Here is a 14,891-nt window from a genome sequence, read left to right as displayed (position 1 = left end):
CAAAGTGTTGGTGTAACTGATTTGTGCTAGTGATCATGCTGTAACTTTCGCTGTTTAGAATACTTTTAAAATTACTTATGTTCTCTGAGGGGTGCTTTCTTGGGGCATTGGAAAGGGCTATGCAGATAAACTAGATATAAAGTGTAATATTTTTTCTTCAACTTTATAGAATGAAGCAGGAGATACTGGACATCATCCAAGAGAAACAACCAGCATGAAAACACAGACAGTTGCTTCTTATTTTAGAGTAAGATGTCAGATCTTTTAATACATGTTTCTAGAGTACAAAAAATGTTTATTCTTTTACTTTTTGAAATGCACCTGTTGAGTTAGAATCAGTAGTGGTCCATTTAAGTTTGTGAACTGCATATATGGTGCAGCAGTCTGTGCAGTACAAATGTCTCAAGGAGATTGTGATGTTTCATCTTTAACTGTACTTGATTACACAGCCACATTGCTGTCATCATGATGTATGATGATCAATAGTAATCTTTCACTTGCTTGTTTTTCCTGCAAAGAAGATAAAGGGAGTGGTATAGCATTTCCTTAAGAGTTTAAGAAAGAAGGCAAAGTTAATTGGAAGCAGGAGCTCCAGAGAAAGTTCTTGATGGTCACTGCACAGGGGCTGCCCAAGGTTCATCCTTGTGGATCCTTCAGCAGTGCTCTGGACCTTCCCAAGCAATGGCTGTGCTGCTGGTCCTAAAAGAGGAAATAGCAGTGAAGAGCATCTGAAATGGTGCACAGAGTTGGTTCTGCTCTGAATTTCCAGCTCTTGTTTAGTTATCTCTCCCAGCAAACCATAAAGTGGCTGAGGGAATGTTCATGATGAATTCAGCACACAGCTCAAAGGAATACCAAGTTTGCTTATGACACTAAATTGAGAGGAGCTGTCAGCTTCTTGAGAGCAGAGAGGCCCTGCAGAGAGACCTCAACAAATCCGAGGGGTGGGCAATCACCAACCATATGACAATTCAGAAAGACAATGGTCAAATTCTGCACCTGGGATGGGGTAGCCCTGGTTGTGTGTAGAGACTGGGCAATGAGAGGCTGGAGAGCAGTGCCACAGAAGGGGACCTGGGGGTCCTGGTCCATGGCAAGCTGAACCTGAGCCAGCAGTGCCCTGGCAGCCAGGAGGGCCAACCCTGTCCTAGGGAGCATCTGGCATGGCCAGCAGGGCAAGGAGGGGATCGTCCTGCTTTGCTCTGCACTGGAGTGGCCTCACCTCAAGTGTTGGGGGCACTTCTGGGTGCCACAGTGTAAGAAAGAGATTAAACTGTTAGAGAGTGTCCACAGGAGGGCCATGAGGATGGTGAAGGGTCTGGAGGGGAGCCATATGAGAGGCAGCTGAAGTCACCTGGTCTGTCCAGCCTGGAGAAGGGGAGGCTAAGGGGAGACCTCATTGTGACCTTCAACATCCTCATGAGAGGAAGAGGAGAGGCAAACACTGATCTCTTCACCCTTGTGACCAGTGACAGGACATAAGGGAAAGGCACAAAGCTGAATCAGGGAAGGTTTATGTTGAATATTAGGAAAAAGTTCTTCAACCAGAGAATGGCTGGGCCCTGGAACTGGCTCTCCAAGGAAATGGTCATAGCACCAGCCTGGCAGAGTTCCAGGAGCATTTGCACAATACTCTCTGGCACATGGTATGATTCTTGGGGTGTCCTCCACAGGGCCAGGAGTTGGACTTGGTGATCCTGATGAGTTCCTTCCAAGTCAATATATTCTATGATTTTATGACCTGTAGGAGTTCACTTACATCTATGTCAGAACAATGAGAGGCCAGATCTCTCTTTTTTAGATACACAGCTTTGTGGACTGTGAAGGATAATTTCAGTTTAGGTACCACAGTGGTCCAAAGCTATATACTGTTCGAATATTCTAGATGGAAAAAAATACTGAATCTCATTCAAATTAATGTCTATGATTCAATGCTATTATCAACACTTCTAGCATCAGAGGCTGCAAATGAGTTAATTATGTTTACACTTTTCTGATACTATTTTCTGCGGTGGACATCCTTGTTCAGATCATGATAGCTAATGCTCTTAACTGAAAATCCACCTTCAGCCCCACTGGTTTACTCATACACAGAAATCTATGGGTGACTGAGAAAAGCATATGCCACCTCAGACTGCATGGAAAAACAGATATCCATTAGTGTGTCCTACTTGTTTGTGTTCAGTTGGCACACTGGTGATGGAGCTAATTAAGCACTTTGCTGTATGGTGCAGCTTCTATCCAGAAGGGAATTGCACATTTTAATAGGAAACATATGGCTCTTGACGTCCTACACTGGTTTCATGTAACCAGCCTACTGCTGAGCTGCATTACCTCCTGGCTGCCTCTTTCTGTTGAGTCAGGTTAAATCTTGAGCCTCTTCATTTGTGTTTTAATAAGATCCTCCCATGAAGCAATTTTTTAAAACACCAGTCAAGGTTGTTTGCATTCGGATGCCCCTCAGCTGGCATGGGGAGCTACAGGCTGCATCCCGTCTGCTAGCCTGGTGCTCTGGTGAGGTGGGAAAAATGCAACTTTGGAATTGTGATCATCTAGCTTTGCCCTCCTCGGAAGTTTCCTCTTGGCAGGGCAGTTATAAGATCACCATCAGTCTATGCAATGAACAGGACACACCAAGATCAGAGTAGTTCAACCAGCCCTTCTTCTGGGGTAGCCTTCGTTTCCTCCAGCCTAATGAAGGAATTGAAATATTTACTGGCTTGCTGCTGCTCCACTTCCCACCCACAGATGGATGATTAACTCTCTGGGAGAACAAGGGTCTTTAAATAGGTGACAACAATAAAAAGAAAAATGGCTGTAATTACCTAGCAAAGCTCCAAGATAAGCAAGTAAATGTAAGGAGTGTAAGTGTTCTGTCATATGTTGGACATCATGGAAATCTGTGAGAATGTCCTGGATGAAATTTGGTACATTTATTTGGAATCAATGTTTCTCACAAGTATTGTAAACTAGTAGCTTAGAAAAGCTAGAATTTTTTTGGGGTCATCTACTCTTAAAGTATCAGCTTAATGACATGTAAATGGTTTTGGACATGATTCTGATCATATTATGTAAAATTTCATCTACACATAGACCTATATACCAGTTTGATAAGTATCCTCATGACAGATCTCTTGCTACTTTTTTGCAGTATTCTCTGATGGATTTGTTATCCAAAATGGTCGTTGGCCAGCCCCATTTTGTCAGGTGCATCAAACCAAACAACGACCGGCAGGCAAACAAGTTTGACAAAGAAAAAGTGTTGGTTCAGCTGCGTTACACGGGAATTCTGGAGACAGCACGGATTCGAAGACAGGGTTATTCACATCGTATACTCTTCGCTAACTTCATAAAACGGTAACATCGACGTGAAGAAGCTCTTTTCTCTCCTACAATTGCCATCCAGCGCTTGTTAAGCACCAGCATTGTTTTTGGCATGGTCTTTGAAAAAAAAATACAAGGACATTTCCCGTGACAAAGAAGGTTATAGACAGAATGACCAAGAGTAGTTCAGGCACAGGATTAGTAACCTGTTTTTGATGAGTAGGGGAAGATGATGAATCACAGAATGGTTTTTCAGGCTTCAAGGACTTGAGTATTAGAAATGCATTACTTCAAATTAAAGCCAAGAATTTGCAGCCACAGCATCCAAGGAATATCACAGTTTCTCCAGCTCCTAAGCTTCAGCACTGTGCAATATCTTCTTGTGCAAGGGTAGATGATGATTTGGGATTCCTAGTCTAGGGCTGAAAAGTTCATTGAGTACATTGAGTGTTGTTTAAAATATAATTTGTAAGTATTAGTCACTTCTGTTAAGAAGCAGAGTAATGAACTCAGTGTGGTTGCATTATTCCTTTAGCTACCTTCTTCCTCTACCCCAAAAATCTCTACTTCTCTCTTAAAAATAAAGACACTGAGCATTTGTCTCAATCAGAACAAATTTGTGTGGAATGGAGATCAAAACTGGGAAGAAGCAAGCATCACCTATTTGGACAGAAGCACTTAAAAGAAATAGTGCACTAGAAAGAGAGAGCTAGGAGCAGAGTGCTGCAGGTGTATTGGATGAGAGGGAAATAGCAAAGGGATGTTTTTAAAGCCCTGTTTCTGGAAAAAATAATCCTGGAACTGTTGCTGTTTTGGAAGAATGAAGCTTTTAGAAGAGTGCAGCATGGAAAGAGATAGTTATTGCTACAAATGTACTGTAGCTTTTGAGAACAGATTTTTATTTAAAAAAGAAACAACCAAACTTAACTGTTCAAGTAACATAGATAAAAGCAGTAAACAAAACAGGGTAGCTCTCTAGAGATTGTGCCCGTGATTACAGTGAGGCTGTGCAGATCTCTGGCACTGAGGATGTGGCCCTCAAAGGAAAAAGAATTTTTACTAAATGTATGTCTTATTTTGGATTTGGGGTTTTTTAATAGTTGAGAGTTACAGGTAGACCTGAGATAATGGCATCATTGTTTGGTTGTAATAAAAATAAACCAATTCATTGTGTTTTACAAAAAGAAAAAAAAAAGGGAACTGTAGGTGATAATGAAGAAATCAGCATTGTCTCTTTTTTTATTATTCCATGAGCAAACTGTTTAAAGCTGGTAAACCCAGGCTTTGTGTTTAAAGGCTGAATAACAAGAAAAAAAACCAGAATGTACTGTCAGGAAGCACACATAATTAATGTAATTTTCTTAAATTAAAAAGCCAAGATAGATATGGTTCATTTTGTTATAGAGCATTTTGGAAAGTCCTGGAACAAACAAGTATTTTCTATCCAGCAGCTGAGCTGGTGTATCACAGGTAATTTTTATGAGTGAGCATCGTGACCTCTTTTCCTAGTCAGAATTAATTCTGAGTAATGAGTTTGCCAGATTAAGTGCTTACAGATGATGTGTCACGGTGGCACTTACATATTCCAAAAGGATCTGAAAAACTGATTCCAAGGAGCTAACAAGAGCTGGAATGCATCTCAGCATCTATTGAGATATTAAGTATCTCAAAGGTCTATCACATGAGACAAGACAGGATATTTTCATGACATTTCTAAATATGAAATAATATAATTGAGGCAGAAAAGCTTTTAAAATACTTTAAATTTATTTTTATATTGTCACTGAAATCACTTTCGCAGAATGTAGTGAGCAGGAAGGAAATGGTGCACTATTCTACTTGGGTTGAATTCTTTTAAAAACCTTCTGGTGTTGGTATAGAATTAAAAAACCCTCCAGGGTGTGCAATATGTCACTCATCCACTTTTGATTGAGTTTCTTAGTACTGTATATAAATAACATTTCTTTCATATGCTGTTTTGGTTTTTTCAGTGCTATGTTTTCTTTCATGCAATTGTTTTTATTACTTAAAAGAATGGTTTAAATGTATTTGCATGTATTATCCTCCATTAATGAAATAAAGAATCATGCATTTGTCTTTAGGTATTACCTCATCTGTTACAAAACAAATGATGATCCTCCAGTCAGCCCGGAGACCTGTGCTGCCATCTTGGAAAAAGCCCACCTTGACAACTGGGTTCTTGGAAAAACTAAAGTAATTTTTTAATATACTGTATCTTCTTCATTCCAGTATGCCATTGTTAACATTAAACAATTTGTTTTCCCACCCATTTGGTTGGCGTAGCTCTTGGTCTCTACTCTTTTTAAAAAGCAAAGTCCTTAATATACACCAGGAATGTGTTGTCTACCCTTGTGCTGGATTCATTTTCAGGGTTTATGTGAGTTTCATGCTTGATAAAAGCAATTTAGTAAATAAACTATGCTTTAGGTTTAAAACTGGGAAACAGAAAAATTGAAGGTTCCAGACTTGGAACATGTTTATGTAACGTACATTAGATTTGTGAGGTTTACAAAACTGTCAGCCTTGTAGTTTTGAAAACAGATTTATAGTTACAGACCGAAGGTTTGCACTGAAACTTTAAAAAATCTTGCCATAAAAAATTAATAAGCAGACTAAAGATGCTGAAGAGAAGAGTAAGGTAAACTAATATCCCAAACAATGAAAACTTATCTCTAAGAATTATTCTTTAGGTACTAGAAGTGAAGGGTCTGTTCATCATTTGAAACCAACTTGTAACTCTTGCTGATGTTAAATGGATTGAGTGAATAAAGGGCTGGGAAAGTAACTAAAACTTTTGTTTGTTTCTCTTTTTAAGGTATTCCTCAAATACTATCATGTGGAGCAGCTGAATTTAATGCGGAAGGAGACAGTTGACATGATTATTTTGATTCAAGCTTATGTCAGAGGGTGGCTGGGTTCGAGGAGGTACAAAAAGATAAAGGAACAAAGGGAACAAAGTGCTATTAAAATACAGTCAGGTAATAGCTTTAAAACATTTACCATTTTGCTTAAACCTAGTGCATGTGTACAGTTGATAGATGAATGTGCATGCTGGATATGGATTTTGCTCTTTTCCTGCTGTTATATTTGACAAAATATCTTATACTTGGTCATATCTGTTCTTATGAAAAAAAATTTCTTTTAACCAGGTTATGACAATCTCTTTACTGAAATGACATTTATCAGTGTTATATTTAAAAGGCAATTTTAAGAATGGAAGGATGTGATTGCACAGATGATACTCATATTAATAATATTCTGGCATGCACTGACAAGATTGTATAATGTAATAATGAAAACAAAATATATTAACTGTCCTAGATAATAAGGCAAATTACCCTGTTGATGGAGGCATCAATGGATTTTTTTAATACTTTCAAACATAATCTTATTTTACATTCTGATTATCTTGTGTTTTATATTAATTTATTTCATAATAACTTTATTAACCAGAAAATGTATTTTTATGTGGATTTACTATTTGTGATTGTTTGCCATGTTTTTTGAGACATAAAGCCTACAAAATATTTATGAACATTTTAATAGAAGTAATTCCAGAGTATTTTTATCCTTTTTTGTACCTAGTGGATTACCTAGTTTTTAACATCTCTTTTCAGCTTACAGGGGGTTTGTTGCTCGTAAAGAATACAAAAATGCAAAGCATAATAAGAAAGTGGAAGAATATATGACCAAATTTCAAGCAAGTAAGAATTGTTTGCTTTCTTGGCTTTTAACGTGTTATCCATACACAGTATGTTGACCCAGATTCTCACTACACTGATTGACTATGCTCATTTGCATGTTCTGAGGTATAACTTATCTATTATATGTCTATATGGCTGAAATAGGTGACTCTATTCTGTTACCTGTACCTCAGAGTGATTTAGGCATTTTCCACCTTAATGAAGTGGGATGCTCAAATGCCATAGCAAACCTTGTCACTCCTAGTCTGAGTACTACTACTACAGTACTGTTGAAACCCACACAACACTGTCTGCATATCATGTGTGTATTGCTGCTCAGTTAGGAATTGGGTTTGTTGTGTATCAGTAATGGTTATATTTGGGAAGACTGCAAGCTGTAAATTCACTCATGTCTCTACTTCTTTTTTGCCATTGCTTTGTTTCTCTTTTGCAGCCGTAATGACCCTGGGCCCAGGTGTTGCTATGGGACACCCCTTTTTCCTCCCTGCTTTGTTTTTCCCTGTCCCTGCAGAGACATCCCCAAGCTAGACACAGTCTAGGCAGCTCTAAAATCAGGAGCAGTACAGCTGGAGAGATACAGGACTGAAGGCCAGGTTGGATGGGACTCTGAGCAACCTTATCTAGTGGAAGGTGTCTCTGCAATGGCAGCGGGGTTGGAACTAGATGATCTTTAGAATCCCTTCCAACCCAAACCATTCTGTGATTTTATGATTCTATAAAAACAGCTGGCACAAGTCTGCACAGCATTTTCAATAATTGCAAAGGTGGCAACCCAAATATAAGCTAGTGTTGCCAGTACCCAGACTATCTAGATTTAAACAACCTCAGATATGCCTTCATGAGTATATACCACCACCAGTGTTGCTTTTAATCATTGTCAGATGCATTCGTTAATTGCACTGGACCAGTGTGTACTGAAGATCACTTCACTGCAGTTGGCAGAACTTCAGTGTAGAAAATAATCTAAAACCAGCATAACATCCAGTAATGTGCCAAAAGTATTACACATCTGAACACAGCCAATTATATAGGGATATTTAGCAAATGCAAAAATATAAACTTACCACTTCACTCTGTTAATGTCCCGAATGTTTCTTTTTGTCCTTCTCTGTCATGTCTGCAGTTGCATTTCAAATTTTTCAGTGCACAAGAAGCCAAAACTCCAGACAACAGTCCATTTTTACTTAGCTCTCTCCATTTTCCCCCATTTATTTCTAAAGCAATACAAAACTCCTCTTCCAGTTTGAAAACAAAGCTTAGACAGTAACTATATCATTACAAACTTCTCAGAAAACCTCAGAAGTGAACCAGAATAGTCTGAAAAGACCAGATGCAGCTTATATTGCCATGCCCATTGATAACTTGATTTGTTTCAAAACTACTCCTGTTGAATTACTTTTATATGAAATAGAAAGAGAATTGTCTCAGAAGCCCAAGAAACTCAAGAATTATTCCAAGTGCTTTACAATTTCCACTTATCTAAGACTCTGTCAGATTGCAATATAAAATCCAATTGTGCTACTTCCAATAAGTATTTGTGTTTCTTTATCCTATATCCAGTTACCAAGGTGTGATTTATGCCCGTTTTATATGGTGCTTCTTGCATTGATTGACTGCACCTAGTGGAGCCCAAGCTGGCCTAAGTTATGAGTGGGGAATGCTAAAGCACATAAAACTTAGCACTAAGTTATATGAATGTGTTGGAACAGACTGCTAATGCTCCCTTCTTATTTTCAAGTGAACTTGACCTTTCACTGTGATGCAAAACACTCTCAACAGAGTTGAAGAAAGAGTCCCATATATACCATGTCCATATATACCATTCAAGTCACCTGAATCCACTATCCCCATACTCTTGGTACTGCATTTAGAATTAAAGTTCAACAGAAATATTTTGACAAAACATGTTATTTTTATTTTGCCAGGAAGTAGCAGATTTGTGCTGATTTCCTGGAACTGCAGATTTGCCCAAATCACAGCACTGTGGAGACGGTGCCATCTCCCATTAGGAAATTATTTGCAAGTTCAAAAGTTTTTGAAGCAAGATTCTGAATGCAATTCAGTTTCTGATTAGTACATTTCAGTGTAGATGTTTCTAAATGGGATATAGGTGTCTAAACTGCTGTTATAGTCAGTAGAGCCTAGGGTTTGAATAATTTTATTCAAAATCAGCAAATGCTCAGCTCATTTTCCCTCATACTGGTATCTAGTGTCATTCGAGATGCCCTGGTTATCTGGTCTGGCCTCCAGCTTTCTTTCACCTGGTATACCCAACTTTTCCTGTCCAGAAAGTCCCATCTGTCCTGTTCTTTCCGCCAGCTCCATGTGGATGCTTTGCTGTCCTTGAGCACTTCAGATGGCAGCAGATACCAACATGCTGGCAACTGCATCAAGGCCCCAGTGTCAGCAGCTACATGGCCCAGGGAAGGCCCATGTTTGAGTCCTTATTTCTGGTTGAAACCAGAAAATTAACCTTGTGCCTCCCACAAAGCACAGGCAGGGAATTTCTCTGCCACAGTGCACCTGGTTACTGTGGAGCTTAGCACATCTTTCATGCTGAGCCTTTTCATTTTGAATAATCAGTCTTTGCAGAAGGAGCATGAGCTAAGTCTTCTGCAACTGCTGAGCTGTAAAATTCTCAGTTTCTCTCTGATCTATTGAATGTTCAGCTAATTCCAAGCCTCTGCCAGTCGACAGCCTGGTAATCTCTATAGGCTGATAATCAGGCATTTCCCATGATAATGAAAGATAGAGTCAAATCAATTGCCTGAATCAGACAAAGCAGGTACATTAAGCTCAGAGTACTGTGTTCTAGAGGCACTTGTGTAGCTCTGTGCTTCTGTTTTATTCTGCATCTTTCTATATTTTCTTTAGTCCAACAAAATATGAAGAAAGAGCTTGTTTGTATCCTCATGTAGAATGAGTACAGCTTTCTGAAATCTCAAAAATGTTTTATGGGAATCATTTCAGATGAAACATAATCATAATAGGCACCCTGGTCTGTATTTCCTTATTAGCTTTTGTTTAATGCTGTTAGTATTTGACTGTCTGAAATGTGTGTGGCACCCATTGCTTGTTGCCTAAGGTTGTTTTGCATTACAATTTGTATCAGTTGCCAGAGGATACTTACTCAGGAAGAAGAGAAAAGAACTAACTGAAACAAGAAACAAAGCAGCAATAACAATTCAGTCTCACTACAGGGGATATAAGGAGAGGAAGGTCTTCAAAAGCAGGAGGTAGTGTTATTTTCTCTTATGTCACTCAAACGTTTCCCTTTCCAGTAATTACAGCACTGAATAAAAACATTATAAGATATGAGTGAAGAAAATTGGGATTATTCTAGATATGTATGCAGAAGTAATGTATATTTATGTGAAGGTTTTTTTTTATGGTAGTAGCCCATTTTCTTATCTTTTCAAGCCCAAGGAATAAAGGCAAATTTAGGAGAAAGAGCAACAATACTGTACCTACCTGTAATGCTAATGTAACCTAGAGATGAGTCTCTTTTTGGAATTAGCACATAATAAAAAAATGTTCAGACAAGAATGAGATAGATATCTGCAAGGAACTGTTCTCATTTTAAGTCACTGTTCCAGATAAGCAAAGGTGATGACAGAGGAAACATAGAATACCTTTAGGATTGTGTATATATATATTATTGAAATGCTAAGAGGTTTATGCCTTATGTTTTTGTTAACATTTAAATTAATTCTTTATTGTTTTGTGAGCTCTCACACAACCTAGATTGTCTTCCTGGCAATCAGTTTTCTGTGAAGTTTAACAGGGATATCCCTTTTAACTTAAGAGATGATGATGTTGATGATAATAATATTATCCCTTTTTACTTTAAGAGATAAAATAATAATAATAATAACAACAACAACAGAAATTGCTATCTTTACTTTCAGCTATATGCACTAAATCTTTCCCATGTTGCAATGTATCAAATTGCCAGTTAGTACACAAAGACCACCAAAGGTAGTTGTAAAGTTGTCTCTATTCTTCATCTCCTTCAGCTGTAATTTTTGCCCAAAACTCTGTTCCGTTCAGGGAATCACTTAGAATGCAAGAAATTGAAAATGCAGCAACCATTAGCAAGAAGGAAAATGATGAAGAACTTCAAGATCCTGAGGAAAGTCCAACTGAAGTGGAAGGTGCCCTCCCTAGAACAGAAGAAGAAGCAGCTGCCATAGCAGAGGATGAATTATCTGCTGTGGAATTCCTGGAAGCACAACTGCAGCCAGCTCAAAATGATACACTGGAAGAAGTGGAGAGTGAGGAGATTCAAGATGAACCTGGTGCTGTCACTGACAGCAAGTGCTGCAGGTACAGTGACACAGGGAATGGAGAGGAGCAACAGCAAACATCTACTGAAGGAGAGGCAGCTTCTGTGAAGCAGAATCTGGCAGTAGAAGAGGTTAGTGAAGGTGAAGAACAGGACTCTTTGGAAGAGTTACCCAGCAAATCTTCTGTCAAAACCTCAGCTGAACCTAGACCCCAGCAAGATAATCAAGACACACTCAGTGCAGACTGGCAAAATCAAGAATCTGCTGTGGTCCAGCCCAGGACTGACAGGGATGTGGAAAGAAACTACCTAAAGCATGAAGCAGCAATGCCTACAGGAGGTAAAGGAATCACAAGAAAAGAGTCACTAAGAAGAAGCTCATGGAAGCAAGCTGAGGCAGAAAAGCAAGGTTCTGAAGACAAAGAGAAGGCAGCAGTGGTAATTCAGAGCAATTACCGGGGTTACAGAAGGAGAGGACAACTCAGAAAAGAAGGGAAACTACCTTGCAAAAGTCAAGAGAAAACAATAAAGGAGCCAACAGAAGCAATACATGTTCAAAATAACAATCCCCAAACAACGAAAGGTAGGGAAAGAACCAGTACAGAGGCTGAAGACTCTAAGACACTGAAGGGAGACTCAGAGAAAGAGGCCTGTGATTTGGCAGCCTTTTCACGACAGGTAAGAAGCTTGTAAGCAATGTAGGTGGAGCATAATACTCTGAGCAGTGACAGAATGGCAAAGTTATTTTACTGACTTCTGTGGCACCAAGGTTTTGGTCTCTCAACTAAGAGATTTTGCAATGTGTGTTCTATGAAAGCGCATATTTTGGGTTGCAAGAGAAAACAGCCTTTTCAGGAAGGAAGAAAAGTTAAAGAGTACTGGCAAAAATAATGTTAATCTGATTTAAGTTAAATGCAGAAGCTTTGCCTTTCAAATGTTTGTTTACCCATCAAGGTCCCTACAATTCAGTGCACTTGTGAAATGTCCCTGTAAATGAAACTAAAGTTGCTGTGCCAATGTCAGAGACTTGCAGACATGCAGAGAAGTATGCCTACAGCTGTAGAAGCAGTCTTGCATCAGCAAGGCACCATCTGCCCACGTGTGTGAACCAATGAGAAGTAGCTGTAGGATTGGACTGCAGTGTAGAGTTTCCTATGTGTCTTTTTTTCCCCATCTTCATTTTTTTAAGAAATGAGGAGGTAAATGTGGTAGGGGTGTGCACTGCAATCAGTGGAGCAATACCTTTTAAATTAATTCTCTAGTCCACTATTTTACCTTTGATTACCTTGGAACATGTATACTTATTTCTATAATAATGTAAAAATATATTTTTCAGATATCAAAATTATCTGAGGATTACTTAGCATTGCAGCAAAAACTGAATGAAATGATATTGTCCCATCAGCTGAGACCTGTGATGATGCCCAAAGATAAGCAAGCTAATGGCCGGCTTTCTTCTCATGTTTGTCAGTCAGGTAATGTTTAACCTTACTGTTGGCAGAATTTCATTTGTAAACAGGACTGACAAGAAGCTACTCCTAGTCATGTCAGGGAACAAGTAGATTAGTTAATTCCCGCTTTTCATATTACTCTGGCTGTATATTTTTGTACTAAGCCCCATAATCAGTACATGTCTGCAACACAGTTTCCAGAGAAATACCCAAACCTGGTTGGGATTTATGTATTTACCTTTTATTTTTGGTCTTTTGTTTCAGTGCTGCTTAGGATTGCTGAATTAATCTAGACACACAATCTCTAGGAATACTTTTATTTGGTAAAATTCCATATTGGCTCTTGTTAACTCATTTAACTCTCAACTGTGTATGCTATTGCTATGATATGGGACTATGCTTTCAAAACAGGTTTTTAGGTAATATGTCAAACAATTTACTAAAGTTTATGACATATATGCTGAGTGAATTTTTAGCTATCCACAAATACAACTGAGGTTATTCGAAACCTGTAACTCCTACCCATGTTAGTGGGTGTGTTGCATGTATTGCATGAATTGTAATTGCATGTAAAGTTTTCTTAATATTCAGCATCCATTTTACTCACACATTTAAGAGGGTATGATCTCTAGAAATACACTCCAGAATTATTTCTATTCTGGTTAACATGGGCAGTGAAGGTTCCCAAAATGCCAGCATGCTTGGAGCAGCTTGGGTGGCAGTGGGGAAGAGTACTGGGAGAATAAAGAGGACACGGGATTCTAAGCATGCGGATCATTAAGACCTGAGTTCCACCAAAAGGACCCAAAAGAATTACTGAGCTGCTCAGATCTCTTCTATTGGAATAGATGTAACAGGGAATTTTCTCAGTTCATGTCCTGGGCTGCAGATGTGGAGGATGAGGGCAGATGTGGCAGATAACTGGCTGCGTCTCCATTTGTGTGGCAGGGCTTGTGTGAGTTCACTGCACTGCCTCTGGGGAAGAGCTGGGATAAGATCTAGAACTGTCTCTCACTGCCCAGAGCTAGTTGTGCTATTTTCATTATAACATTGTGGATTCAGTTGTCATGTGTGATGAAACTTCTTTGTGTTCCCATGACTACATTGAAACGATCTTAAAAGTACTTCAATCCCGCTTTGGAGTCCTCTCAAATGGGCAAGCTGCTAAAATGAGGGCTTGGTGTTTGCACCTCTAAGTGTAAACCGGCTGCTGGTAGGTAACCTGTGCAGTTCTGCCTGTTTCCAAGACTAAAGTCTGCAGGAGAAAAGAAATGGGAAATGGAAAACTAAGTGCCATGATCTTTCATTAAAGACAGAGCAAGGTTTGTGATTGCCATTAATGGTCTTATATTGAGTTATCTACTAAATACTGCTGATTTTTTGACAAGATAAATCTGAGAAATTAAAAATGTATGCTTAGGAGAATACCTCTTGGTTCTAACACATTTTCCAACAGAAGCTAGAGAAAAGTGGTAGATAGAGGGATAGGGAATATAGAAATCCTTGCTTTATCAGTTAAAAATCTCATCACTTGCATGAGTGAACCAGGTGAAAATGTACCAGTATATTCCTGCCATGTGCAAAATGCAGTGAAGTCTACCCTTCATACTGCTATTAATTTAAGTAGCTTTACAGGAGAGAAAAGCTTGCCAGGGTTTGTCACCTGTGCATTCCAACCCTGCCTGAAGGGGTGACCAGTCAGCCACTTCACTACCCTTTATCACTGAAAATGCCACGCTGCAGTGTCCCAGTGCAGAAGCTTTCCAGTGGTAAAGTGTGCTAACCTGTCCACTGAAAAACCTTTCTTGGTGTGAAATGTGAACTTTCTTTTTCTACACTTGAACGCAATTCACATGGCAGGCAAACTGTTTCTTTTCCAGCTATGACCAATGAACAAGATAGTGAAGACAATAATTCCACAGTTTGACTCTAAGCCAGTTGGAAACTAGCTTTATCACAAAGCTGCATTGTCTTAAGGAGATGTTTATAATAGCAAACATGATCTAACTAGATGCAGAGAATATTTAAGTAACAATATGCCTGTTGGGTTCATTTAAGTTGTACTGTTCAAACACAGGAGATACCAGCATTCTGGATATCGTATTT

At 38.9% G+C, this 14,891-nt stretch overlaps 1 protein-coding gene across 10 annotated transcripts in view; it reads left to right on the top strand.

The window, feature by feature from the left end:
- MYO3A (myosin IIIA) overlaps positions 1-14,891 on the top strand; it is a 116,772-nt gene that overhangs the window by 87,880 nt on the left and 14,001 nt on the right. For all 10 annotated transcript variants that reach the window (XM_064407490.1, XM_064407548.1, XM_064407500.1 and 7 more), the window contains 8 exons: positions 170-247; positions 3,152-3,357; positions 5,427-5,538; positions 6,161-6,323; positions 6,963-7,049; positions 10,162-10,285; positions 11,100-12,012; positions 12,671-12,809. In XM_064407490.1, the coding sequence (XP_064263560.1) occupies positions 170-247; positions 3,152-3,357; positions 5,427-5,538; positions 6,161-6,323; positions 6,963-7,049; positions 10,162-10,285; positions 11,100-12,012; positions 12,671-12,809 (1,822 nt within the window). The remainder of the gene's footprint in view (positions 1-169; positions 248-3,151; positions 3,358-5,426; positions 5,539-6,160; positions 6,324-6,962; positions 7,050-10,161; positions 10,286-11,099; positions 12,013-12,670; positions 12,810-14,891) is intronic.

Source organism: Passer domesticus, chromosome 1, assembly GCF_036417665.1.
Source record: "Passer domesticus isolate bPasDom1 chromosome 1, bPasDom1.hap1, whole genome shotgun sequence".
Lineage (NCBI taxonomy): Eukaryota > Metazoa > Chordata > Aves > Passeriformes > Passeridae > Passer > Passer domesticus.
The sequence above is the reverse complement of the archived record's forward strand: the minus strand, read 5'-3'. Positions and strand labels throughout refer to the sequence as shown.